The sequence below is a fragment of the Diospyros lotus genome, chromosome 5, assembly GCF_014633365.1.
Source record: "Diospyros lotus cultivar Yz01 chromosome 5, ASM1463336v1, whole genome shotgun sequence".
Classification (NCBI taxonomy): domain Eukaryota; kingdom Viridiplantae; phylum Streptophyta; class Magnoliopsida; order Ericales; family Ebenaceae; genus Diospyros; species Diospyros lotus.
The window spans coordinates 6920428-6947855 of record NC_068342.1 but is presented as its reverse complement, the minus strand read 5'-3'; the positions used below and the strand labels follow the sequence as shown (position 1 = coordinate 6947855).

At 35.8% G+C, this 27428-nt stretch overlaps 3 protein-coding genes across 11 annotated transcripts; 1 reads left to right on the top strand and 2 right to left on the bottom strand.

The window, feature by feature from the left end:
• Window positions 1-282: 282 nt before the first annotated feature.
• On the top strand, window positions 283-11170 carry LOC127801852 (protein DETOXIFICATION 43). Of its 8 annotated transcripts, none has more exons than XM_052337331.1 (16): window positions 283-363; window positions 670-757; window positions 4252-4300; window positions 4393-4439; window positions 4688-4809; window positions 5916-6263; window positions 6466-6659; window positions 7797-7932; window positions 8965-9061; window positions 9203-9303; window positions 9398-9561; window positions 9688-9759; window positions 10011-10127; window positions 10336-10431; window positions 10520-10641; window positions 10919-11170. In XM_052337331.1, exons 3-16 carry the CDS (start codon window positions 4289-4291, stop codon window positions 10983-10985), a joined length of 1695 nt encoding a protein of 564 aa, XP_052193291.1. In that variant the 5' UTR covers window positions 283-363; window positions 670-757; window positions 4252-4288; the 3' UTR covers window positions 10986-11170. The 8 variants fall into 8 exon arrangements, with proteins under 8 accessions (XP_052193291.1, XP_052193284.1, XP_052193289.1 ...); XM_052337324.1 differs by lacking the exon at window positions 283-363 and adding an exon at window positions 568-589; XM_052337326.1 differs by lacking the exons at window positions 283-363; window positions 670-757 and adding an exon at window positions 3406-3443.
• LOC127801853 (uncharacterized) lies at window positions 10530-12152 on the bottom strand. Of its 2 annotated transcripts, none has more exons than XM_052337333.1 (3): window positions 11991-12152; window positions 11671-11895; window positions 10530-11396 (listed from the first exon to the last, which is right to left on the bottom strand). In XM_052337333.1, exons 1-3 carry the CDS (start codon window positions 12042-12044, stop codon window positions 11262-11264), a joined length of 414 nt encoding a protein of 137 aa, XP_052193293.1. In that variant the 5' UTR covers window positions 12045-12152; the 3' UTR covers window positions 10530-11261. The 2 variants fall into 2 exon arrangements, with proteins under 2 accessions (XP_052193293.1, XP_052193294.1); XM_052337334.1 differs by having other exon boundaries at window positions 10530-11384.
• Window positions 12153-13425: 1273 nt separating this feature from the next.
• LOC127801851 (cellulose synthase A catalytic subunit 3 [UDP-forming]) lies at window positions 13426-22724 on the bottom strand. The gene is made up of 15 exons (XM_052337323.1): window positions 22182-22724; window positions 21699-21927; window positions 21163-21358; window positions 20536-20756; window positions 20331-20448; window positions 20036-20234; window positions 19308-19574; window positions 18862-19207; window positions 18636-18773; window positions 18271-18396; window positions 17974-18186; window positions 17500-17764; window positions 16143-16345; window positions 14650-15000; window positions 13426-14271 (listed from the first exon to the last, which is right to left on the bottom strand). The coding sequence occupies exons 2-15, from the start codon at window positions 21720-21722 to the stop codon at window positions 13687-13689; spliced, it is 3252 nt and encodes a 1083-aa protein (XP_052193283.1). The 5' UTR covers window positions 21723-21927; window positions 22182-22724; the 3' UTR covers window positions 13426-13686.
• Window positions 22725-27428: the final 4704 nt, after the last annotated feature.

Sequence of the window (27428 nt, the reverse complement as noted above, 5' to 3'; positions counted from 1 at the left end):
TTTTGACTGTATATATTAACCCAATTCGCTGATAGGCTGCCATGAAATGAAAATTAGGGAGCCAATTAGAACGCGATGCATATAAAGAAGATTAGGTTAAGAGGAGTGGACAGCACCAAGAAGGTGATTCATCTTAATTTATTGGGAATCATACGTGGCCCAAATAAAGAAAACCTCCAAAGCTACCAACTTGAAGCACTAAAAATTTTGTAGTACTAGTAGCGCCAGGTACATATATATCAAATTAGTCACAGACAAGATAAAAGTGTTACATATGTGGGTTAGTGGAATTCCACTTCTACATCCTCACACCTGAGGGCCGAGGACATGGTTTTCTGTGCAACCCATCCAGCATTGCTCCATGTGCGACTCTTTTCTACGTAAACCTTGCTACAGTCATTTGAGAGTTTTTTAAATTGGTGACGTGACGTATAATAAATATTAAATTTTGTATCAGTTTTAAAAACCACTCATTCTAGAAATGTTTTCCCGATATATACATGTGTGTGTGTAGGTTGGCCCCAAGTGTTAGGGTTTGAAGTCAAAACCCTAATCAGTGTGTGGCTCTCGTGGTGAGGGAACATGGAACGTTGGTGCATCTCTCCCAGCTCTCTTTAATTTCTTTTTCTTTTTTTCTTAGTTTTTATAATGTTTTATAATATTGGGCAGATAGAGAGGGAAGAAGGGTACTTAAAGGGCTCAAAGTAGGGAAGTTGGAAATTAAGGAAGAGCTCCGGGGATCCACTGAATTAAAGAGGTCAGCTTTAGTTCCCACTCCCTAGCTCTCGCAAGCTTGCTTAATTTGCATCTTATATTCTCATCTTAGGTTCTTCTTGAGTTTGCCGGTTCCATTTTCTTGCCATTTTGATTCAGATATATGTACATCATCATTTTCCCTCTCCTTTATATCTAATTATGCTTTTATTTCTTGTTCTCTTTCCACTATAAAATGGTATTTCATCAAATTTTTCTACATCATTCGTGAAACGTATCGTTTTCTCTCTCGCATTTGTAAATTTTACGTTACATGAAGTTAACTTATTAAGCGCGTACCTTGATCATATAATCTTTTAAAAAATATATAATAAAATTACAACGATATTTTAATAATAAGACATATGATATTTAGATGATATATATAATTGTTTGAACCTCATTTCTTATAAATCTCAAATTATGACTTTAGAAATTAATTTTTAAAAAATAGAATTTGTTTGGATATAGTTGGTGTTTTTCGTTTTCATTCTAATTAGTTACTTTAATAGCATTCCACCATGCACCCCCTTTGATACGAATATTTAATGTTTTGCTCCATCTCTCTTACATGCTTGAGTATATATATATATATATATTCTGCTTAAAAATTTTCAGTTCTTGAACGACTAATACTCCTAATTAATGATCACACTTGAAAAAATCTCTAATATGTGTTGATTTAAGTGAGTAAAATTTTGGTTAAATTAAAATAATTAAATAAAATTGATTGAAATTAATGATTCAGTTCAATTTAGTTCAATTTGTAATAGAAAAATGTTATTGGTATACCTTTGTGTACACCTTGAGCTACATAAAGATATACCAATGACAAAAAAGTCCCTTATGAGGCACATGTGAAGCGAGGGGTATTTGGTCATAATACCTCCTTATATAACTCAAGATGTACAAAAATGATGTACATCTAACATGATTCTTTGTAAAATAATTCAGTTTTTAATTTGAAGTTTTTTTTGTTCAATTCGATTCGATTTTTTTATTAAAAAAACTAAACAATCAAAATATCAAAAATAATATCCTTTTGACCAAATTAGAAAAGGAATGATTCGACCAAAAAAACAAGAAGTTGTTCAATAGAAAGTAAGAACAAGTCCTTTGACTCTTTCCTTCCTCTTTGCCCTCTAACTGATCTTAATTAACCCTTCCCCTCCTACTCTCTCTTTGTCTTTGGCCCTAATTTGGATTGATTGACCGTCTGCAATTCAATTTGAGCAATTAAATAACTAATTAACCAAATACTCACTCATAGTGCCAATTTATCTAGGTGATCAGTACTTATGATCCTTGTTGAGTTAGTCCAGTTGAATTAATTTAATGTTTCACAATTTATATAGAATAATTAATAATGTGATTGATTAATTTATATGGATAATTAATTGATGAATGAAAAAGAAGATAACTCAATTTTAGTGAGGGACTTTTATGTGCCATTTTCCTTGTTTTTTTTTTCAAAATTCATTTTGAAGTAAATAAATGATTTTTTTTTTACCTGTTATGTAACTTCTAATAGGGCATATTCTCTAAAATATACCATTATTTTTGTAAGTAATTTTATTATTTTTTAAAAAGTTAATATAAAAAAAAAAAGGAAAATGGTGGAACAGACGAGAACCAGTGAGGTATCAAACGAACGATATTGGCTTGACTGACTCTGAGTCACAGAAGAAGATAAACAGAAAGATTCCTGCTTTGTCTCAAAGCCTTGGCAGTGTTCGAGCTTCAATGGTTGCCCTGCGTCAGGCCTCCTCTCCCTCTCCCTCTCCCTCTCCCTCTCCTCCTCCTTTTCTTTCTCTTTTTCCGAATTTCTTTCCTCAAAATTGAGTCTTCAGTGTCACTGTTCAATCTGCCTGGACCAAAGCCTGCTTCAATGGCGGACACAATCATCTGCAGGCAGGAAAGGCTTCAGTCTGTCGGAAAAGTTACACACGGGACTTTGCCATTGACACGGATTCCCAAACGATTCGACAATTTAACAAACCTAACCCAAATTAATCTTCGACAAGTGTCGCTCGGGTATGGACCAAGACTCTTGCGGCAATCGCAAATTCCGGTTTCTCATTCCCTTTCACACTCCTAGGAGTTCACGCGGTGAGCGATCGATTCATTTGGCGCTTTTCGGTATCTGTAATCATCGTTATCGCATAAGACATGTGGATTGGGTTACCACTGGCGACGAGCATCTGAACAGGCTCATCTGGGGCAGTGAAGAACTTTAGTTTTCTGGAAAAAGTTAAGTTGGGGGGGGGGGGGGTAATGTGACGAGGAACGTGCGTGGAAGCTCCCGAATTCAAGGTATACAATATATTGTTGTTAGTATCGGGGCTTTTTCCAACTTTATGGTCAGTTTGACTACTAATGGACATTTGGCAATCCTAGATCATTGGGATGGAGTTTCTAGCTGGATAATTTGTTTATTCTTTATGCATTCCGAAATGTCTCTATGATGTTTTCTTCTCTGAATTCTCGAATTCGTTTCTTTGTGGGACTTTTGAGGATTGGTTGGATTGCATGAGACAATATTTTATTACTTGCATCCTACTCTCGCGGGTTCGTCTATGCAAGAGACGGGACGAATATCTGTGACGAAGACAGGCTCGTACATTCACGGACAGCTCGTTGGTCTATTTTATAATTCTGGTTGCGTCAATGTTGAATTATACAGTTTTAAGGTTTGTTTGCACGTGAATTAAAGATTGTTGCTAGAACGCTATTAGGGGAGTATAGAACTGAGGAAAGTGCATCCGGTGCCTTCCTGACAACTTTGTCCTCGCCATGCTCCTAACTTTACTAATCAGCGTGCCCGATTCTGCGTTGTGATTATCCGTGGTCTAATTTTGGGAAAATAAGTGATATTTTCTTTAGTTAGAACAAAGTGAGTAGTGGATGACTGAATTTTTGTTGGTAGGCTGTCAAACTTTCCTGTGATTTGGAGAGATTTTTGCCTTATTTTTCTTTTTCTCGTTCGGTAGGTGTCTATGTTTGCCGGCAAAGTCTGCAAACTACTATAATATTGCATGATATTAGATTATAGAGATGGGCCTGAATTGACGGTATGTAATCTTCCAGAACTGGGGGAGGTTTATACTGTGACTTAATTGAGAAGTAGCCTTTAAATGCTCTTCAAGTTACTTGTATGGCATACATATTTTATCTTTTTTGGTCCAATAAACTGTTCTGGTATCTTTACACTTTACTCCTCAGTCAAGAAGGTTAGTTTTTCAACTCATATCAAGTTATCAACATTGCTTTTGATCATTGCTTCATTGACTGACTGGTTGAATTGGTCATATTTCCATAGCCCCCATTATCCTGAATCCTGGACTGGGATATAAATTTTTGCTTTTCATGACTTAAACCTTTCATGATCTGATGATACGAGTACACTTTGTCATGAGCCTTTTTTCTTTGTTGAGTAAGATCGTTCTTATATTTCATGGTTCTATTGTGGCGCATACTAATTTATCGTGCTTCCTACAGGATCCAGGTTGAGGCCTTTGAGAATTGCTGTTTTGGCATGTCACCAAAAGTAGGTTGAATCAGCTGCATTAAAAGTGCTTAATTGGTGATAAAATTTCTCTTTACTTGGTCATGGCTGAGGATAATAATCTACCTCTCCAGGAAAGGAAGTGGAAATTCCCACTCTTTGTTTTCTTCAGCGATGCTAGGTATTTCTATATGATATTGAATTTGTAAATATAACCCTGGTTTCAAGTTCTACTACTTATGATGCAGAATAATTTTTAGGTTTATAGGAAACACATTTCTTTCTTAAATGGATGATATTCATACAATCAGGCAGCGCAACTGAGATTTGATTGGCCTATTATTTTCCTTTGTTTATAAGTTTGCAAAATGAAGTAGGGAAATGAATTTGATTGAAACAGCTCATTCTTGTATTTGAAATATCTGTCAGATCTGTTTTCAAGTTGGATGCACTTGGGCTGGAGATAATGAAGATTGCTTTCCCTGCAGCCCTTGCCTTAGCTGCTGATCCAATTGCTTCTCTAATTGACACAGCATTTGTTGGCCGTCTAGGTCTGGCATATTTTATATATTTGTGAAGTTTTCTTTATTGCTCCTACATTTAGTAATTTCTTGAGTTAATTTAACCTCTGTACAGGGTAAGTTTGATTAGGAGATGCTAATCATATAGAATTCATATCTCCCCTCAGCTGCATTTCTTTGGTGAGCCAAGGATGCAACAGTAGCAATTTGCTGTCATGTTCTGCCTTCCCTTTTTTGTTTTGGTTTTGGGTCTGTCAAACAGTGAACTGCCTTTTGATGATGTACTTTCTAATCAGGCTATAGAATCAATGACTAAAAGCAGATATAGGTCATATCATACCAACAAAATGCTAACAATACTGGTTCAGTGGTTCTGAACTTTGAAGTATTGCTTTTATTGAAAATGTAATTGCCTTTTATTTGATCTATAGTAGTTTCGCTTTCTCAACGAACTCTAAAAGTTTGGAAACCCACATTATGGTTATTTGTTTCTGCAGCAAGGTGCTTCATGTATTTTCTGCCTAACAGGGATTAACAACGAGGACGTTCTAAGTTTTTAGCTAAATACTTACCTAAAATAAAATAGCTAAATACAATATTCTAGATTGCCCCATTTTTCAGGGCAATTCATCCCTGTTTCCTGTAGCATGTTTTATTGGCCAGTCTCTCATAAAAAAAAACTCATTTTGCAGCCTTTACATATTTTCCTCTTGTAGGGTAGGATCTCATACTTTCAACGAATGTTCTAACTTCTCTTGAATCTGGACTCTTCTTAACCTTTCTGTTTGGTGGACTTACTTTTTGCAGATCTTTATGCTGTCTTCTATTCCATTTTAGATGCCTTCTTAACATCCTACCTCTAGTACCTCCTTTGACAAAAGAGCCTCCTTGATGTTGTCATCTATTCCATCTTAGGTGCCTTCTGTGAGTGTTATAGTTGCAAGGAGGGTGTCTATCTTATACAGATAAATGGGAGCAAAAAGGCCTTCTATGTACAGAAATATGCATTTCTTCGACTTGTCAATGTTTATCAATGGATTAATTCTCCAGCCATCAGCTTTTGTGACCTATGATAACTTTTTGAATTCGAATTATGGAGTAAATTGAGCTTTTAAATTTTTTCTATTATCTTGCAGGTCCGGTGCAGCTTGCTGCAGTAGGAGTTTCCATTGCTATTTTCAATCAAGCTTCAAAAATAACCATATTTCCACTTGTTAGTATTACCACCTCTTTTGTTGCTGAAGAAGATACTGTTGGGCGGATAAGGGATGGAGCTTCCAAAGAAGAGAATGTGGGAAAGACTTCAGCCCAAAACAATGAGATGAAACAATTGATACTGGAAGATGATGTGCTTGAGAACTTGGAAAAGGGTTCAACCTCAGCAAGTGAGATGAAACAATTGATGCTGGAAGATGATGTGCTTGAGAACTTGGAAAAGGGTTCAACCTCAGAGAGTGGAACAAAAGAGTCGATGCCAGAAGAAGGTATTGACAAGAAAATCTTAGACCTTTGTGTTGTTATTATCATTGTGCATATTAAGTTTTTTTATGTATTTAATTTTTGTTGAATAGGAACACATGCTAAAGTTCTTATGAAGTTAAGCTGGCAGATAACTTGTAGGAAAATTTGATTCTGAATGAAAATATCACTTGGAACATCAATTACACTCCTTTTTTTCTTCCTCAGATTTTAAAACAGCTGCGTGCAAGTCTCCAACTGTTACCAGTTACTGTCCTAGTGCAACCAAGTTGAAAAATGAGAAGCGCCATATTGCTTCAGCATCAACTGCACTTCTTTTGGGTGGTGTACTTGGCCTTCTTCAGACCATATTCCTTATATGTCTAGTGAAACCACTTTTGAGTTTCATGGGAGTAAAATCTGTAAGTATTCCATTTACAATTTCTGTATCCTCTTTGCTTTTATTTCATATGGGCATTGCCTCTCTGCACTTAATGGCTTCCTTAGTTGTTTCTCTTGTGTCTTAGTGTAGATGAGTTTTAGATGTATCTTGAATAATTTTTGCAATAGTTAAAACATATATAGAAGGATACTAAACAATTTTTCAGAGTTTTAGTTGGAATTGTGCATAAGAGTTTCTAGAAAATGTAGAGCAGCAGTAGTTAACATATTGTTTCGGCAGTATAATCCTGTGCAATGATGTTTGGGAAAGGGCATTATTTTAACATAACCTTACTTACTAACTCGTTCATAACTATAAGATAACAAAAGCTAGAAGTGCTTTGGGAGTAGTTGTTCAGGAAAGGGCGATACCAAATTCAGCCATTGCATGTTTAAGGCACATTAATCCATTACATTAGGTTCCCTGGGCATTATCAGGTTTTCTGATACCGATTCAGGCAGTACAATCCAAATCCATGTGAAATCTTCCAGAAAACAGAATTCTAGCCAAAGCAGGAAATCACAAGTTTGCTTAACTGGCTGTTAAATGAACTGCTTTGAGATAACAAAACCTTATCCTGCTCATATGCACATGCATTTGTGACTCATTCTATGCGAGATATCACACACACACTCAAATATGGAATAAATCGTGCAAGGGAGATAATATAATTAATTTGAGATCTTTCAAAAACAGAACTCTCAGGTAGACCACTGCATCAAAACAGGACGCTTGAGAACTACAACAAAATTGCCATAGCTTTCCTTAGCATTTCAGAAATTTTCACTGAGTGAGGCTCAGGTAGACCACTATGTCATATGTACTTGTCCAATTTTCTCTTGTTGACCTTCAATTTCCAAATTGTCTGCAGCTTTGACTTCTTAACATCTCCAAATTCAACTATGATACAATTCGAGTGTTTCGATACAACTCTAAGTACATTTACTCACAAAATTTTGGCAAAGACTATTTTGTAATGCACTTCTATATTTTTAAGAAAAATACTTCTATTACTGACTTGTTCTCTATTAGATCTGGATCATCATTTTATGTGCATTCTTAATTGTGTGCCGCTGTAAGCAAGAAGTAATAATGCTTCCTTTCTTTATCTGAACAGGGCTCTCCCATGCTAATCCCAGCACAAAAATATTTAACTTTAAGATCACTCGGTGCTCCTGCTGTTCTTCTCTCTCTGGCTATGCAAGGGGTCTTTCGAGGATTCAAGGATACCAAAACCCCTTTATATGCCACAGGTAGACAAAATCTTTTTTGGTGTATTTATTATTTACTTATCTATTAGTAACTTCTCCTCTTTTTAGTTATGTTCATATCTTTCATATGTTGGTATTTAATTGCCCAACATTCTAATCCATACAACAAATATGGCCATATATAGTCATGTAGTAAAACTTCTATTTTAACTTTGAGTAGATTTAACTGCCATATAAAATGTTGGATGCACTTCTTCACTTTAACCATCGTGCTTTGATTCTCTGAGCAACATTCTCAATATTCTTCCCGCCTTGAGTAATTGATGCAAGACATTTGAACTGATTTTTTTCTAGTAATAAGTTTGATCTTTAAGTTTCAGCACAACATCATCCACTCTTCCATTTTTAATGAAGTTTCATTCCATATATTTAACTTCAGCCTGCTCAACTTGAAACATTTGGATTATATGGTGTTCATTTATAATTCAAGCTTAATATTTATGCTTTATTTTGTTTCACCCACCAAGACAACTTCATCGCAAATGACATGCATTAAGGCACCTTTTTTGGATGTGATTTGTGAGTTTATCCATCACGAGAGCAAAGAGGCAAGGTCTCAATTCAGATCTTTGAAATAAACCAGTTATAATTGGAAAAGTCTCAATATCTCATTTGGAAGTCCTATAACTCATTTTTGCTTGATAATACATGTCCTGTATGTGAGTAATTTGGACTCCTTTCTTCCTAAAACCTGACACAAGACTTCTTTGGGCACTCTTATCATGGGCTTTTTTTAAGTCTATAAATATCATATGCATGCAATATGGTGATTCCAGAATAATCTTTTCCTTCCATTTGGTTTCTAGATGAAGGAACTCTATGGGTGGTGCAAGTGTTTGGGAAGGAATATTGTCTGATTTTTTAAGTTACCAATGCTTGGTTATATTCTTAGAGTAAACATATTGTGTTCTCAGCTTCTATGTACCAAGGAAATGGAACACCACGAGCTATGTTGCTTTTGGTTTGTAGATAATGCAACTAACTTCTGCCCATCCGGGTTTCTGTCTCATGCAGTTGCTGGAGATGTTATGAATATAATACTGGATCCTATTCTTATCTTTGCTTGCCGTTTGGGTGTTACTGGTGCAGCCATTGCACACGTTCTTTCTCAGTAAGTCACATTCAAGAACTATCCAACAGAAAGTGCACATTTAATTTTGTCTCAAATCATGATTGAAATTATTTAGTTTTCCCAGTCTCGAGATCTTCCACCAGTCTCTCCGATTACTCATAATTTTAAATTTTTATGCAGATACTTAATTTCACTGATCCTCTTGTGTAAACTAATGAAAAAAGTGGATATCTTACCTCCAAGTCTCAAAGATTTGCAACTCAGTCGGTTTCTTAAGAATGGTAAGGAATCCAATTCATGCTTCAACACGTTCCTTGTTTGCCCCTTTCCAAGCCCCTTCTATTCCTTTTCTAACTTTGTTGTTCTCTGGAACAGGGTTTTTATTATTGGCAAGGGTAGTAGCTGTGACTTTCTGTGTAACCTTGGCAGCATCAATGGCTGCAAGGCTGGGTTCTACACCTATGGCTGCATTTCAGATTTGCTTACAGGTCTGGATGACATCGTCCCTTCTTGCTGATGGTTTGGCTGTTGCTGGACAGGTCTATCTCTCCCCCTCTCAATTAATCATGAATTTCTGTTCTTGATCCCCATTTATGTTTTGTGTCACAAATATATCAATGTGTCATCCAGATCCAGTAACCTAGGTCCTTTCCCTACATTTCTAGGCTATCCTTGCTTGTGCATTTGCTGAGAAGGACTATAAGAAAGCAACGGCTGCGGCAGCTCGAGTACTACAGGTAACCATTTATCAGTTCCAGGAGGAAAGATCCCATCCTCCTCTCCATTTTGATTCCAAGTTACAATGACTTCTTCACAGCCCCCAAGACAGAATTACTTTAATCCTTTCTTCCATTTCTGCCACATCTCCACTAGTGGGATCGGTTTCAAAAATTTCAACTCGTTTTTACAAGGCCGCCATTATAACTCTTGCGAGATACTTGTTCCCTTTTATGAACTCCTAAAAACATTGAGAAGTATCATTTTGCAGATGGGATTTGTACTAGGCCTGGGCCTCGCAGTAGTAGTTGGACTCGGCTTGCGCTTCGGATCTGGAATATTTTCAAATGACAAAAACGTTATACTCCTCATCGGCATTGGCATTCCGGTACCTCCAATATCCCTAGCAAAAGAAACATTCTTCACGTGTAATAACAGTAACTAACATATCAAATTTTTATCTTATTATTATGTTATTCGGGTCATGAATTTTAACTCGTCTCAAAACATTTATATTTATATTTATATATATATATAGAAACATTACTGAATTTTCAAATGTCACTAAGCCGAATTTTCTGTCATACCCTCGGCAGTTCGTTGCTGCTACACAACCAATCAACACATTGGCCTTTGTCTTTGATGGAGTGAACTTTGGAGCATCCGATTTCGCATATTCTGCATATTCCATGGTAAGCTCTATAGAGAAAGAGATCAGTTGAGCTTACGTTTCGTCCATGTAAACTCCCTGTTAGTAAATTGCTTTCTATTTATGAGCAGGTTCTAGTGGCTGGAGTAAGCATCGCATCATTGTTCCTTCTCTCCAGGAGCCATGGTTATGTTGGGATTTGGATCGCTTTAGTCATTTACATGGGTCTACGTGCACTTGCTGGGGTTTGGAGGTAATTCTAATGGTCACTACAACCCTATTTAATCTTCAAGTAAACCAGTTTCACCATTTTAGTATTAATATACTGACCTCCCGTGAAATAAAAAAATTCGCCCAAAGTGTATGAAACATCGAGACCATCCTTACACGTATATACTTTAACAATACCCTGTGTTCAAACATCGTAGATGCAGGCGGCGTATTTATTCAATGTATTTATCATTTAACAAATTGGAATGCAAAATTGATGCTTTTGTTTTGATCATCTTTGTTTTGGCATGCTCGTACAGGATGGGGACTGGAACGGGGCCGTGGCGCTTTCTCAGGCGAGGCCAGTCCGACACTGTGAAGTTATAAATATATTATATATGTTTATGATTGGCTTACGTTGTTTTGTCCATGTATTTTGCTTTCCCTAGTGTTGGGTTCAGATGTTTTGTACTGGAACAGCATTTTTGGGTGTTCTTTTATTACTTGGTTATGCCCTTATATTAGCATCTGTATTAAATAATAATAGTTACTGCGAGTGTTGAGATTTAAAAGCTGGTGCATTTGCTTTATCATTCTCTCTCACTTTTCAAACACAAACAAAACCGCAGCACAAGAAAAAGGAAGCGCCGAATTAACTGTAAACTACAAGAGGTTGCTTTTGCTTTTGCCTTTCAGGCAACACTTAAGGAACTGCTTGAGCCACCTCTTGTGTGCTTTCTTCGTCCGAGTTGATTGCTCCTCTTCCCTCTTCTTCTCAGCCTCCACCTCCTCCTCAAGCTGCAAGCACAGCTAATAACCCTACATAAAAATTAGTGCATACCAAGAAAACGTCTTCCAGTGTATCAAGGGTTCCCATCATGAGCATTAATAAGAAAGCTATAGCCAGCTGAAAAAAATATTTATTTTATGTAAAAAAATTAAGAGAGGATCATGTTTATGTTGTGCGCGTTCAAACAAAGTAGAATAGGTATTCCGTGCAAAGCAAGCTAGCTAGTTAGGCAAACGAAATTGCATGCAGAATTAATTAATATTATTTGTGTTAATTAGTTACCTTGAGCATCTGGTTCTCAACGTGGACCAACCTCTCAATCACTGTTCCCTTGTGCTCGGTTTCCAGGATCACATCGTCGATCGGACGGCAGTGTTTCTCCATGCTCTTCGGCGAGAAATCAGTGGCCGATATTGATGATCCATGGCCCTCGGTGCTCGACGTAGTTGATGCGAAAGAGCTTCTTGGAGATCTGACACTTCCTCTAAGTTCCTCCAAATGCTTCAACTGGTGATGCATGTTGTGTATATAATTGCCAGTTCAAGAAGCGCTGGAAGAAATCCACGCCCTCGAGTTTAATTTAAGTGTCGATAGAAACTTACGATGTTGTCGAGACGGTCGAGTCTGAAGAGGATTGGTTCTTCGGCAGCAGTCATTTTCCGGCAATACTTCCGCTAGAGAGAATAGAGAAAAGAAAAAGGTCCTTTTTTTCCCGGGAAACAAACAGCTTCTACTTTCACCTTCGCATGCAGCATGGAGCGCGAGAGATATTTGAAGGTAGAGGCTGGAGAGATTGGGGTGGTGAAATAAATCGTGTGGTGACACGTGTCATGAAAAAGAAGGGCATGTGTTGGAGATGAGGCAGGGCACGTGGCACTGAATTGTGTGGTTGAGCGTTCGACACGTCTTACGTGGTGGTGTGACGTGTCGTGCCCCCGTCCGGATAACGCTGACATCGTCACGTGATTACAAATTTACAACTGCCCGAAGCAGACTTCCTATTTCTGGAAGACTGAAGCAGACTTCTATTTCTGGAAAGTTCGTAGTCTTCAACACCCCCCCCAACAAAGAAGAATTCAACCAAACGATGTCATTTAGCCTTTGAAATGTCCTTCCCGCCAAATCTAGTGCGTCATTTATGATGCCCATCGCTTGACTAAGATAAAATTATAATTTTATTTTTATTTTTAAGACCAAACAAACCAACTGATGGAGGTGACACTAAAATTATGATCCATTTTTTTTTCTTTTGTAATTAGGAGTATTTAAGATTAACATGAAAAAAAAAATAAAAAGCTTATTAGAAATATATCAGTGAGGAGATGTTCATTTCTCTCTACATGCACCACAATAGAGACTATGTTGCACGAAAATACCTCATAGAAGTTATTTTTCTGTTTCGAAAACGTTTCTTATTTCTGTTTCAAACTCTATTTATGTTTATTTTTTTAAAAGAATATCCGTTTTTACGTTTTCGTTTCTTATCAGAAACGTTTCTCGTTTCCGTTTCTATTTTCGTGCAATATAAAATAGAGAGGAGATTGGATTTCAAATACCCAATCTCTTCATACTCTGTGTTTATTCAATTTCATTTTAACCCTGCAATGATTGAAGGAAGCCCATCAAGGAAAGGGGGATTGCAACTGAAGGGGAGGGGTCCAATCGGGACGGATTGGGACGACTCACTCGTTCCACGCTTCAATCGCCTAAGTAATTTAAATGGACTTAGTCAGATGACTGATGCTTAGAATATTGATGAAAAAAGATTAAAATTGAAAAGTATGCATCAATCTAAATTATTAGTTGTGGAAAATAAATTAATTATTTGAAAAATTACTCTGTTAAAATATAAAAAATTTAAGAAAATTATTTAAAGACAAAAATTATTTTAAACGAAAATAAAACTCTAGAAAAGGCGACTCTATTAATTACATGAACTGCACTTAAAAAAAACTAATAGAATAATGCTAGATGTTCAGACTCAACCCCCCCCCCCAGGAGGTCAGGTGACATGGTTTTGGCCCATTATATATATAATTTCAGTCAAAAATGCAGTTAGACAAAAGGAAAGACACTACAAATAGGAGGAACCTGTAATCTCAAATATAGCATCATTACAACGAACAAAATAAATATTTTCTCCAACTTAACCACACCCACTCTTTTACAACAACATGCTTTTGACATCCATTTTTCCCTTACTGCACAAATATGTAAAATTAACGAGGAGTGAAACTCTTTAACAGTTTCTGAAGGGAGACACTGACATCCAGTTATTCAGATATTCATCTGTCTTTACTAACAGTTGATTCCACACAGCTCCACATCTGGGCCTGTCACCGTGGTTGTGAAGGGATCAATTCTCACCCATAACAAAGAGAAAATGGAAGCCAGGAGAATCGACCAGACCACCACAATGGTAGGGGTTCGGTTTTGGCGGCCCATCAAACCCTTGAGGAAGGGGTAGAGATGTACGATCACCCAAAATGCGAAGAACAGCTTGCCAAATAAGGGACCCCATGATTGGTAGCCGCTGTTGATGGCATAGGAGATGCCTGCAACCACACCAACCAAGTTTATTATGAGCAGAGTTGTGGGCGGGATCAGAAGGGTTGTCCATTTAAACAAGTAGAGCTCCGCAAAGCCCCCATCTTCGTCTGATGCCTTGGAGGTGACAGTGAAGTTGGTGTCGATTCCAGCGAGCACCTTAAGCAGGCCTTGGAAAACGGCAAAAAGGTGGGATGAAACACCACCAATGACCCAGAACTGTTCGTTTCTCCACCACTCGTCTATTCCAACGCCGCTCCACCTCATCTCCAGTATACCAGTGGCGAAGATAGAAAGAAAGAGGGATATAAACCAGATACTAGCAAGGTTACTAATCTGCACCAGGACAAAGCAAGAGATTCAGTATACTATATATCTACAATTTTCATGCTCTTTCCATGTTCTAGTGAAGGTTTAACAAAACAAGATTTTGAAACCACTCCTAAATCGCAGACTGAAAAGATTGCAAATAAAAGCATAAGAAGTCGGCATACTAGGGAACTCTCATCAATAGAAATCTGTTTAGACACACCCTTCCACATAAAGATGCACCAAACTATGATACTGAACATATAAACGATCACTGTGAACAGAAGCAACTGCAGAAAGGCTTGAGTTCTACAGAACAGCATCCCTTTGCAGTTGAATATTTTCTTCTTTATGGGATTAAAATTAACATGAGAATTACATGGGAGCTGTGTTGAAATAACGAACCTGGGGAATGATGAACTTTCCAGTGAGCAGACAAACAGCTGGCAAGGTACAGTACATAAGTAGAGGGATGGCGGTGATTGGATAAATAGTTGTATTTACATATGCAAATCTCTCGAGCCACTTCAGTCTTCCCCCATAACCATACCATATAGGGCAATGCCGACTAAATAGAATTTCCACGGATCCCAAAGCCCACCGAAGCACTTGGTTCAGACGATCAGAAAGATTAATTGGCGCGGACCCTTTAAAGGCTGGCCTCTTGGGCATGCAATAAATTGACCGCCAACCACGAGCATGCATTTTGAACCCAGTAAGAATATCTTCTGTGACAGAACCATAAATCCACCCTATCTGAAGATTCAATAACAACAATTGAAACTTTATAAGAGCCCACAACAATGAAAATATATTCTTGATGAAATAAGACAATTTATTTATATAATGGCTATTAGGAGTAGTCCCACAGTACTCCCACAACAATAAACAGGCTTTAAGTAGTACAGATTAGCATTCTGTCCAATTTAATCCCAAAACATGTGTATTGTACAGTTATGATGATGCACATCTCACGGACGGGGCTGCATGTGCATGCACAGGCAGGTGCACGCATGGGGGGGAGAGGCATTTTGAATGAGCAATCTATGTAAACACTTTCAGGCTACTCTAAATCTAAAGTCATTTGCATTCCACAGAAGTTTTCAAAATCCCAAAGAAAGGGTACTATAATTTGTGCTAGGAAGAGATACAAAGATCTGATTCATCTGAAGGAATAAAGGAAATAAGAAGAGATAATAGAGAAAACAGACACAGAGAGGAGCAGGGAACAATAAGAGATTGGACGAGAATTCAAAGAGGACCAGCAAAATGAATGAGCAATATAGGTAAACACTTTTTGGGCTCTAAATCTAAAGTAATTTACATTTCTAAAGTTGTCGAAATGCCTAAGAAAAGGTAATATAGTCCATGCTAGGAAGAGATACAAAGATCTGAAGCAATAAAGGAAATAGAAGAGATAATAGAGAGAACAGACACATAAGAGATTCGAAAAGAATTCAAAGAGGATCAGTAAAATATAGGAGAGGGAGGGAGCAAATATCTCAGGTTTACTAAAAAATATAGCTTGCATATCGAAAATCACAAAGAGAGCAACTGGGGGAACAATAAGAGATTGGACGAGAATTCAAAGATCACAAAAGCTCTCTTTCAAATACAGCCCAATCAAAAATTAGTAAAACAAACTTTATATAGAAAAATACTCATTTCCTCATCCAAAAAAAACTGAATTAGAGCTGGCATGCTAGTGCATCTCCTAAACCATTGGATGATACTTTCTAACTGCATAAGAGCAAGTGATATTTCAAGAGACAAGTAATTCCTTAGCCAAAAAAAAAGAAAGAACCCACGAAAAGTATTTTACTTAGCACAGTGAACAAAAATAATAAAATTTAAAACTACAAGAGACTAAGAGGAAAAAATATACAAAACGTACATACCTCACTTCCCCAATCTGTTTTATCCTCATAACCACAGCTTATAACATGAATGGCCTCTTTAAGGAGAGTCTCTGGTGTTGCAGACTGAGGTACACCGCCATTCTCCATAAGCGTGGATGCAACGAAAACAGCTGACTGACCAAATCTTTTCTCAAGGCTCATTTGTGACATGAGCAATGATTTCTCATCATCAAATCCAGCTCCTGATTTTTAAATTGAAAAATGAAATGAGTGAGAAAGAAAGGACAACTCTGTGAATAAAGGCAGTTCACCCAAATAGTCCATCTATTATAATCCTGATATTGCAGGTTCTCCTACAGAATAATAACTGCTTATTCACAAATAAACAGCTCGGTAATACTCTGTCCATAAATACGATATGACTGTAAACATAATAACGACATGAACAAACTACTGTTCTCTCTGTATCTGGCATAAAAATATTTAGGAGATGTAAAGCAGTTAAAGAGATGAAAATTATCAATATGTATTCCTTTAGCTGAAAATAGCACTCAAATATCACTTCATATTAGCCTTGTCTGACCTTGGGGAGGCCACACACTCATATTCAACTCCCTCCTACAGTGCAAAATACCGCACCATCAGATCAATAAGCCCACAACCCATGAAACCAAGCTCAAGCAGTGAATCTTGGTTCTTACTGTTCAACCAAGGCATACAAACTTTAGACAGTCATCATCATTCATCATACACACTACACATGGTTGTGACTAGTCACGGGTTTTATAGTTGTCATATTGGCTGCTAACTATATAATTGCAAAATACAATCTGATCTCAGATTACTTCAATTTAATGCCACAACAGAACAACATGCACAAGTAGGCTATGATATATTGGCACATGATCATGCCAGCCTGTAAATAAAATTTATTAAACTTTGTGTGATAACAAGAAGCAATCTGATTCTCTCAAATTACTTCAAATTTGCATGGTCACAACAGAACTACATGTGCAAGTACTAGTAGATCATGATTATATTGTCATGTGATCACGCCAACCCGTAAACAAAATTCACTAAACTGTGTTTAATAATAATAAGCAATAAGCATATCTGAGGTATGGACTTTTGTAGCAAAAATGTCAAAAAATTTAACAAGTACCAGTAATCGAATAGAATAAAAGTGGAACTCAAAAGGTCTGATTTTTCATTTGGCAGTGGAAATGTCAAGTGGCCATCAAGTTACAGACCCTTATTGTTAGGATTAACAATGATAATCAAAAGATAGATGCAATGTTTGCTTTACATTGACTATCCAAAGAAATGTCACGAAACCAAAATATATTCAGTTGGTGAATCTAGCACGTAGATAAACGAAATAACATAATAGCCATACCTTCAACCCCCTCCTCTATATCTTCTAGACTGAATATTGGCACAGTAGGATCCACGTGCTTGCTTGATTTCTTTTTGTCTGAACCTTTATTGCTTGATTTAGAACTCTTTTTCCGTGATCCACCAAAACAGGAAGAAAAAACCCCGGGTTTTTTATGCTTGGGTTTCACAGGAGGTTCATATCCATATAAAGCTGTTCTATTGAAGACACATCCGGTACCCACATAGACAGGGCCTTGAATGCCATCCAGGCCTCTCAAGTTGATCTGACATCCACAAGAAAATAATAGATAAGAGGAGTTCTAGCCCAAGGAGAAAAGGAACATGCAGGCAGACCACTTGGGAGTACCGTTCTCAACCCTCCCCCCTCCCCCCCCCCCCCCCCCCCCCCCCCCCCCCCCCCCCAACCCAAAAATAAATAAGTTCTATAAAGCCCTCATACAGCTCAATATGTGAACATAAATTTTGAACTTACATCAAAGAAAACAGTGTTACGATTGGCATATCGATCATTCCTATCAATACCATCAAATCTCTGTGGAAACTGGACATAACAGACATATTTCCCAAGGTTTGGATCCATCATAAAACACATAGCTTCCCTCAGAGCCTTGCTGTTGTTGATATAGTGATCACAATCAAGATTCAGCAAGAAGGGCCCATTTGTAAGGACTGCTGATACTCGAACCTGCATGGAAACTCATTGATCATTACAGTTGGCAATCACATAGATAGCTTAATAACACTGAGTTTGATGTTTTTAAGTACTCACAAGGGCATTCATAGCACCGGCTTTCTTATGATGTTGGAAGCCAGGACGCTTCTCACGAGAAACATAGACTAATCGTGGCAGCTCATTACCCTCACTGTCAAGGCCCCCACTTTGACCCAAGAAGACCTGAAAATAAGGCAAATAATCATCATGATAATAGAAGCAAAGCCAAACCAATGGTACTTTCGCCACAATGAATAACAATCACACGATGAAGTGAAAAGGAAGGAAAGCAGAAAGAGAATAACCCCAAATGAGCCCAGAGTATATAACAACATGAAATAAAAAAGAAGAATAAATTGAAAAGGAGAGAGAGAATAAAAAGCTTCTATTACAACAACCAATGTGATAAAGTAGTAGGTTACCTGTATCATGCCAGGATGATCCCTAGTATTATTTCCAGGCCATGGTGTGCCATCTTGCATGACCCATCCTTCCTCTGGGACTTTCTGGGCCTTTGCCACAAGTGCATTGACACGAATTTTGAACTCTTCATATTCCCTCTGCAATCCAAGTGTATAAAGCAACATCAAAAGGATGTATTAAAGAAAGGAGGAGAAGTCACATCTGTTTCATTAGTAGAGTCCCCACCTTCATTGCCCTACGATCTTTGACAAATGATGGTTGAACCTTGTCTTTCAAGTAATCAATCTTCTGAGTAAAGTACCATTCTGGAGCCCTTGGTTCAATGTTATACTTCTTACAGAAAGGAACCCATTTCCTTGCAAACTCTGATGTTTCAGACAGAGCTTCAAATGTCAACATAGCAGCTCCATCATCAGAGACATAGCATGAAACCTTATCAACTGGGTAGTCAACAGCAAGAATGGATAAGACAGTATTGGCTGTGACGAGAGGAGGCTCCTTTAATGGGTCAACAGTACTGACAAAAATGTCAACAGCAGCCAGTTGTGATGGTTCTCCTTCTCGGTCATACCTGTACCATGCAACTTCTAGTTAGACAGACAAGCGAACTCACTGAAATTTGGGGGGGCATTTGGTTAAGTAAAAGTGGTTAACTGGAGAAGCTATTTCACCTTAGTGCAAGCCTATCAAGATAAGTTTCACGGTTCACTGGAAGCCACTTAGGGAACTGATCCAGTATCCAGGATATAGCAAACCAGATCTCACATATCACAGATAACAACCACAAAGCATAGGCATTTTGAACAGGATTTGTTATCCGATAATGCAAAAAAATGCTAAGAATAATAAGTCGCAGAACAATAACCATCCTGTAAGGGTTTATCCTGGATGACGGAATTGAAACTTTCCTAGAAAGAGGCTGGCGAGCTTCATCATTCCTGCAAAATAAAGGAATCTAGCATTAGAAACAGCCATACCTGCATAGAGACTGGTGGGGGGAAGTTAGAAAAAAAATAAGAATTGTCAATCTGGCTGGCACAGGAAACTGTTGTCAACAAAATAAAATATTAGAAATGTTTAAATAACATATTAAACTGGATTTGGTTTTGTCTGTAGATTGTCATAAAAAATCTAAATGTCTCACATTGTAAACTCTCATCAAACACAAGCCAAGCACTTGTAATTAAATTATACATAAAATTATGTCTGTCCTATAACAAAGAAATCAGAAAACAGCTATTAGCATCTTAAGATATTCATATTATTCAAGATATAATTATTTTGGAAGCCTAGAAAGTAGAACCAATTAATTATCTTTGACAGTGAGTTACAACAGAAGTAAAACTAATCCCCAGGATGTAGCAAAAGATTTATGAGATTTAGAATAGTGTGAACTTACAACAAAGAGTCATCCACAAGTACATCTGTGCTTGCATCAATATCTCCACCTCCCCTCTCAGAAGCAGCATGACTAGTGGTCATGGGAACAACATTCTTCTCTTGCTTCATCTTCCAGCCATCAACTCTCTCTTTCCAGGCCACGTTGCCTAATCCTGTGGACCCAAACTCCCTCACGGGATCTCCAATCCTTATATTCGCTGCAGAAAGAATATTGTCAGGAAACTGGACTTAAAACAGGAAACAGCGGGGTACATAAAAGAATGAAATACATAAAACACAAGAAAGAGATTTACGAGATTGATTCACATCTCCAGAGTAAGGCAGTGGATGAATTCGCTTTCCAGCACCACCTGGTGGAGGAGATGATATAGAAAGACGTTCGGGAGAAGCAGCAGACAACTCTCCAGAAACCTTTACAACAGAAAAATAGGAAAAATTAGTCTGAAACACAAGTCATATACAAGTAGAAGAGAGAATAGTGAATGTTTCTTGACACACCTCATGCCCGTTAGTGAGTAGAGGAATTTGGTTATGAGAGACCTCCTTATCATAGTTTGGAGCCCCAACATCTTCACCCCGCCCATAAGTCATGTGCCAACTCAACATGCGCTCTTGTACTTTCTGCTTCTCATTTTGATGTTCTGAAGTGTAATGAAGATCATTTGCTCCAACATCAGTATCACCCTCCTCCTCGCCATTGCCATGAATAGGTGGGCTTCCTGGAATAAAGTCAATGAAGGAGAAAGTAAGTTAAGACATACAAACTTCACGATCCTAAAAAGTTTGTCAGCCAACTGCTGTACCAAGTTCTGACAAACACATAATGAAGAGGAAATCTACCTCGAGTAATGTAATTAATTTCCATAAGTTATCTCCCCTCTAAGATCATTTCCATAAGTTATCTCCCATTCACAGTGAAACTCTTTTTTATCTACTAGTAACTGACAACACTACCAAACCACATATGTCATGCAATTAGTTGGCACCATCTCGTAATTTTTAAAATGTATGTATTTTACCACACACATGCCCTAATATACCTGTGTACATATGGAGATAAAAGCTATGTTCCTTCACAAAATGTATAAAAACTTAATTTAGATGCTTAAATAATTCTAAGCAAACCTTTATGTCTCTTGTATCTGGTTTTGCATTGAGGACAAGACTGGTTTCCATCCTTCCTCTCATATTCATAGCATGGTCTACAAACGGGAAAAGAACAAACATCGCAAGCAATGAATGGTTCACCATCCACAGTCAGACCAACATTATCACCACAGATCTGGCAGACCTGACCACCCAGGTTCTTCATGGACTTGCCCTGAGAAGGCAATGTGCACAGTTCACTTGAATCAGAAACCCAATAGTACAATGACAAGAAAAATATCATATAAACTTTCAAACAAAACAAATATACAGACACGAAAAAGTTAAAAAAAAAAAAAAAAACTATTCATAAAGTTTAAATTGTCGATAAATCTATGCTAATCGAGTGTCATAGTGAGGGATAGTTGATGACTCGATGTAGCACAATTTTTTAAGTGGACAATAAAGAGAAACCAGAATACTAATGAACTAGTTTATAAGAAAATTCACACAAGAATCAAAGTTTAAATTCTTTATATCGAATTAAACTACAAAACTGCAGTATAAACACTAACCCCACTTTCTCCTTCTGACTCCATCGTCACTTCTCTTTGGATGAGATCAATGGCATACAATTAAGCTTCAGTCTTTGTAAGATATATAGCCAATTATCATGCCCAAAGTTTGATATCCTTCCAGATGCAGATAAAGCAACCGGAATCTGCTTTTTTCAGTCTTTCAGTTCAAAAGAAACCCTTCTACTAAGATCTGGTCAAATAACAGCTCAGATCAGCGACAACCCACCTGAAAAGGCACACTTAGAATTAGATTACCTCCGTCTACAAGTCATCCGAAAACCCACACCGGTGCATAAACGTAGAAAAGGGGGAAACGCGACCAAATTGCCTAGAAAATTTATGGAAGCAAAAGAAAAAATTTCCCCTGTTACATATTAGCACAATTTGGGAAGAGATCTAACACCGTTCAAAATTTCCTCAGTAACCAAAAAGCAGAAAAATTTAGCAAAAACACCATACAACAAAAGAGAGGGAAAATACCTCAAGATCCGGCCGCTACCGCAATTTCCACCGGAGAGAGAATAAAATGCTTTCCGAATCCGAATTCGGAACGCAAAATCCCTCCACAACTCGAGGCCTGGCCGATCAAACAACCAATCCGCCAGATCTCACAGCCACCGCCTTAAAATCCAGCGCGATAGTAAACAGAGAGCCGATTCGATTAAGCCAGAACGGAGATCCAAGCCAATGCCGAAGAGAGATTAAAGTTGGAAGAGTATTGACTGAAGAAGAAGAAGAAGAAGATGAAGCAACAGCTGTCTTCTCTCTCTGCCTCTGTCTCTCTCTACATATCCACGCAATTTGTATCGGTGATATATTAGCTGTATAATGACTTGAAAGATATAAAAATGGGGGATTCGGAAAGCGACGGAGCAGCTGTGAGCTCAACACGACTGTCACTCCACCGACACTGCTCTTTGCTATTATACGAAACCGTATACGACCAGTATACGTATCTATGGAAGAGTAATATATGGATTTACAGTGGAATCATTTCGCAACCACCTCGCATCGCACGAAAGGAAAGAAGACGAAAATGGCGGAAATTGAAAGTAAACGCTTCGAGTGGCTATCAGATCATAGATCGCGAGCAGAAATGGAATTTACACATGTATATATTGTCTTCGACAAGCTAAGTAGCAAACGGTAAGGGGGATTACTCTCGAATTTACTTTTTTTTTTTTTTTTTTTTTTTTTGGGTGTTAGAGTTCAACCCGATTAATCTCTAAGAATGGATGACTTTCCCTTTGATGATGTACCCAAGTAAATTTAAATATAGACACAATTTATAAAAATTGAAAATTATATATTCGACACAATACATACGAGACTTGCCTTTCATTCTTACTGTTGTATTTAGAGGGCGTTTGGTATAGGAAAAATTTTTAAATTCCTAAAATTCATAATTCTTGTAAATACTTTTGAAAATCTTTGATTCTCATAATTTATACAATTTTATGTTTGAAATCTTACATTTTTATATTTGATTTAAATGTAATATTCTTATAAATTCATATTATTTTTCCAAATTTAACCTTGTTTGATTTTTTGTTTAAAAATGATAAATTCCTTTTACAATATAAAATATTAAAACTCATAACATCTTTAGGAAATCAAAAAAATATTTTTTTTATACATTATATATATGCATATGTGTATATATATAATATATATACATAATATATATGTTTATATAAACATCTATTTTAATATATATATAATATTTTATAATAAATAATATAAATATATTACATATATATAATATGTTTGTATAGAGTTATAAAAGGATAAGGGATATTTTAGTCTTTTTCTTTGTTAAAAACATTCTCAAGTCTATTGAAACATGAATTCTCAACCCCCATGAAAATTTTTTTGTGAGAAAATTGCTTAAAATTTATTTTTCAGAATCTTATTTCTCATAATTCTTTTTATAAAATATGGGAATACAGATTCTCAACCTAATATTCTTAGGAATCTTAAAATTTCTCCTATATTAAATATTTTCTTAGTTAAATGTTATCTTCTAACAATAATTCTATATTTTAGGCCACTGCACTGATTTAAATCCAGATAAAATATGATCTTTAGATAAAATAAAATAATATAATATTTGATATAATGGAATGCTGTGATGCAAATATAATAACTAAATATAATTAACCTTGTGCAATAATTTGTCACATTTCACATCTCACCCTTTCTATTTATTTAAAATGTATTTATCATTTTTATTTCTAAAACTTACATATTTTTCTCGTCATTAACAGATAATGTAAATTGACTTTTTCTTTTTATATTTAAAATATGTATAAAAGACATAAATTACATAAGATACCCCTAATGTTTAGGATTATTACACAAAATACCACTATGTAGTAAAAAAATTGCATTAACCTCCCTTCCAAAATTTGTCCCATCTAGAAAAAATTATTTCACTACGGCCCATCAATCACTAAGTGACATGTGTGTCATGGAAAACTAACTTAAAGTTGTATGTTTTCATCTAGCAACAACACATATCTTTTAGATTTTATTCGATCTTATTATGGTTAGTAATCGAGAATAGTCTATAAAAATTTAAGTGGTAAAGCTATAAATGAGCAAGTATCCAAATGACGAACTACAAACGATTAGGTGGCATGAAATGATCCAAAGACCTAAAACGATCTTAAGGCCTAAAATGATCCAGAAACTTGGAAATAGGTATCTTTGAGAATAACTTCAAAGGGAAAAGCACAACAAATTAAAAAACAAGCAATCGGTCCCCGATCATGAATGATCTTAGCCTCTACAAATGCACCATCGACCCGTATTTGAAGATGAATTTGCCAAATAACACACCATTGCACAAACCAAGCAACGAAAAATACAAAATAGCCATACGAGTCTCATCGCTTGGCAATGACCGAGTAAATGGTACCCTACCCAATCATTTATGAAGTTAGTAACCTCAAACTCCTAGCAAGTTAAACAACAAAAAGGAATATCAACAATAAGTAATATCATCAATAAGTAAGGAAAAGCCAAATAGAGCCTTGCTACTCAGTCATGACCAAGTACCCATACTTATTTCTTCGTTTCCATGGTTGCATTATTTCTCAAGCTTAATCATGCAATTCGCCACCTTTATAAACCTTTCTTATGGCCAAAAGACCCTCCTGGGACATTTCTCAAACCAAGCTCGAGAGCCTATTTCCAAGACCTTCATTAGGTCACACAATAATATTTTGAGATTTCACATAATATACTAAAAATATGCGGGGAATACGTTAAGAATATACCGTCCAAGAAATGTGAGATGTTTGTCACGTGTCATATCTCCCTCATCTACAAATAGGAAAGCAACCTTATCTCTCGAGTAAGTTCATTTCCGCCCTCAAACTCCACTATTTGCTCTCAAGCACTCAAAAGCTAATTTAAACATCGAAGGGTTTATGCATGGACATCTACTCACCGCTCTAACTGGTTGTTCATCTTAGCAGGTTACCCAATCATCAGTAGCCCACTCATTCATCAAGGCATCTGATCATCCCCAATACTTTCTAGATCATTTGCATTCAAATCCCTATATTTCTTAATTATCAACACTCATACTTAAAACTCATAGGATCACTATTTGAGATCATTCTTTCTCACACTACAAATTAATTGTTGTATTGACCTAGATTCGAAACAATTGTTATCATGGAAGATTAAGCCAGAGTTAGTCTATTCCTTTATATTTTATCAATTGTTAAATTCTTTACTAGATCTAGTCAATCAATAATCTTTTTACTATTTTGAACATTTTTTCAAGCACTCAATAACCTTGCCCCAACAACCATACTTCAAATGTCAATCCACACCACCTATAAATAAGAATGAATGCCTAAGAATATGGACACGAAAATAAAACCTCTTCCATATTTGATTATCTTTTTTTTATTAAATTAAATGTCAGAATTATTCTGAACGATAAAAACACTCATCTTGTAAGTACTTGTTTGAGGCAATACTTAGGCTTTCGATCCAACATCATTAATACCAACAACAATAGATTGCATTAACATAACACTAAATCTAAATCATAGTATGAACACAAATAAAGTTTATAATAACTCCATAAATATAATTTACATAATATTTATTATTGCATAATATGACATGGCATATATAAAAAGGCACAATATTTTTAAGTTTTTATACATGAAAAAAATCAATACAAATATATTTATACTTTAAATGAAAATGAATATATTAAGTTTAATTACATACATATATTGCACATAAAAAATATTTGAATCATAAGGACAGATCATATGTCAATTGAAAAATGAAAAGAATGCATTAAACTTTATCCACGCCAACATAAAATATTAGAGAGAACTTGGAAGAGTTAAAAATAATGTTTGGTAATTGTTTGGAAAATAAAATGAATATGATATCTTACTTTAACATATTTAAAATAAAAAAGGTAAGTTAATTTTTTGCTGCCAAACAAACCCTTGAAATGGAGAATTAGAATCGGGTGGGGTCGTTCTCGTTTCCAATGTCATGAAGTTTGTTGGGCGATGTGGCCACCGACAGGATTTTGGGTTGTAAAGCAAATATGCACTCGGTAGATTGAAGGGTTTTGATTGAGCTATTTTTTACTGTTAATTAAAATATAAATAAAAAAACAATATATTAAAAGTATTATATATTTTTATTTTTTAATATATTTGTTAAATTTATTTGACGATCATTAAAAAATAAATCACGTGATATATTATCTAACAATTTTCATATAAACTTATCACTTTCCCCTCCAAATAAACACATTTTAAATATTACAGATAAAAAAAATGATATATATATTATTCACTGTATTCTAAAAAATTTAATAGATAGATTAATAAAAATATTAGAATACTTTTTAATTTTATTTTGATCATTTCATATTTTAATCCGAAAAGCATTTCACCTTATTCTGATGCAATATTATTTGACTCGTTTTAATAAATGCTATCTAACATATATTTTTAAGGTCTTGGGTATTTCATCTCCTCTTTATATAAACTTGTGATTCATCTGTTTTGATATGAGTAAACGAACAAATCAATCACAAGTCGAAGTTTAAGATCTGACCATTCAAAAATACATAATTGATACATAGTTTCACATGAAAGTAAAATCAAACTCACGACTTCATAATATCCCAAATTCCCTATTTAACAGATTAACTACATTACTTGAACAATTTCTATATTTGTATTATGCTCTCTCCCAACATTTGTAATTATATTTATTGAATTATATTTGTCTTGCATACTCATCTCATGTAATATACTTATATCCAATTAATTTAAATATAATTTTTTTTATCTCAAAGTCTCAATTAAATTTAGTTTTAGTGACATTTTTAGGGTAGACTTATTTGTTGAATGTTAATTGTTTATTTGGATATGTTAGATCCTAATTTTGAGTTTTTAATTAGAGTAGGTTTTTGTTTAATTAGTAATAAACAACCAACCTTTGACTTAGGTTAATTGTCTTGGCTTAGTCTTATATATAATACATTAGTATTTTGTTAAATAAAATAAATATATATTAAATAATATTACGAGTTGGGTATGACTGAAGGGCTTGTATATTCACGTGGGTATTTTTTTTTTATCTTTCATTCATGCCCCATCTCATTTAATAAAATTTTAAGTCCATGCTCATCTAAAATATATATATTAAATTTTTTTTTTTGTTATAGCATAG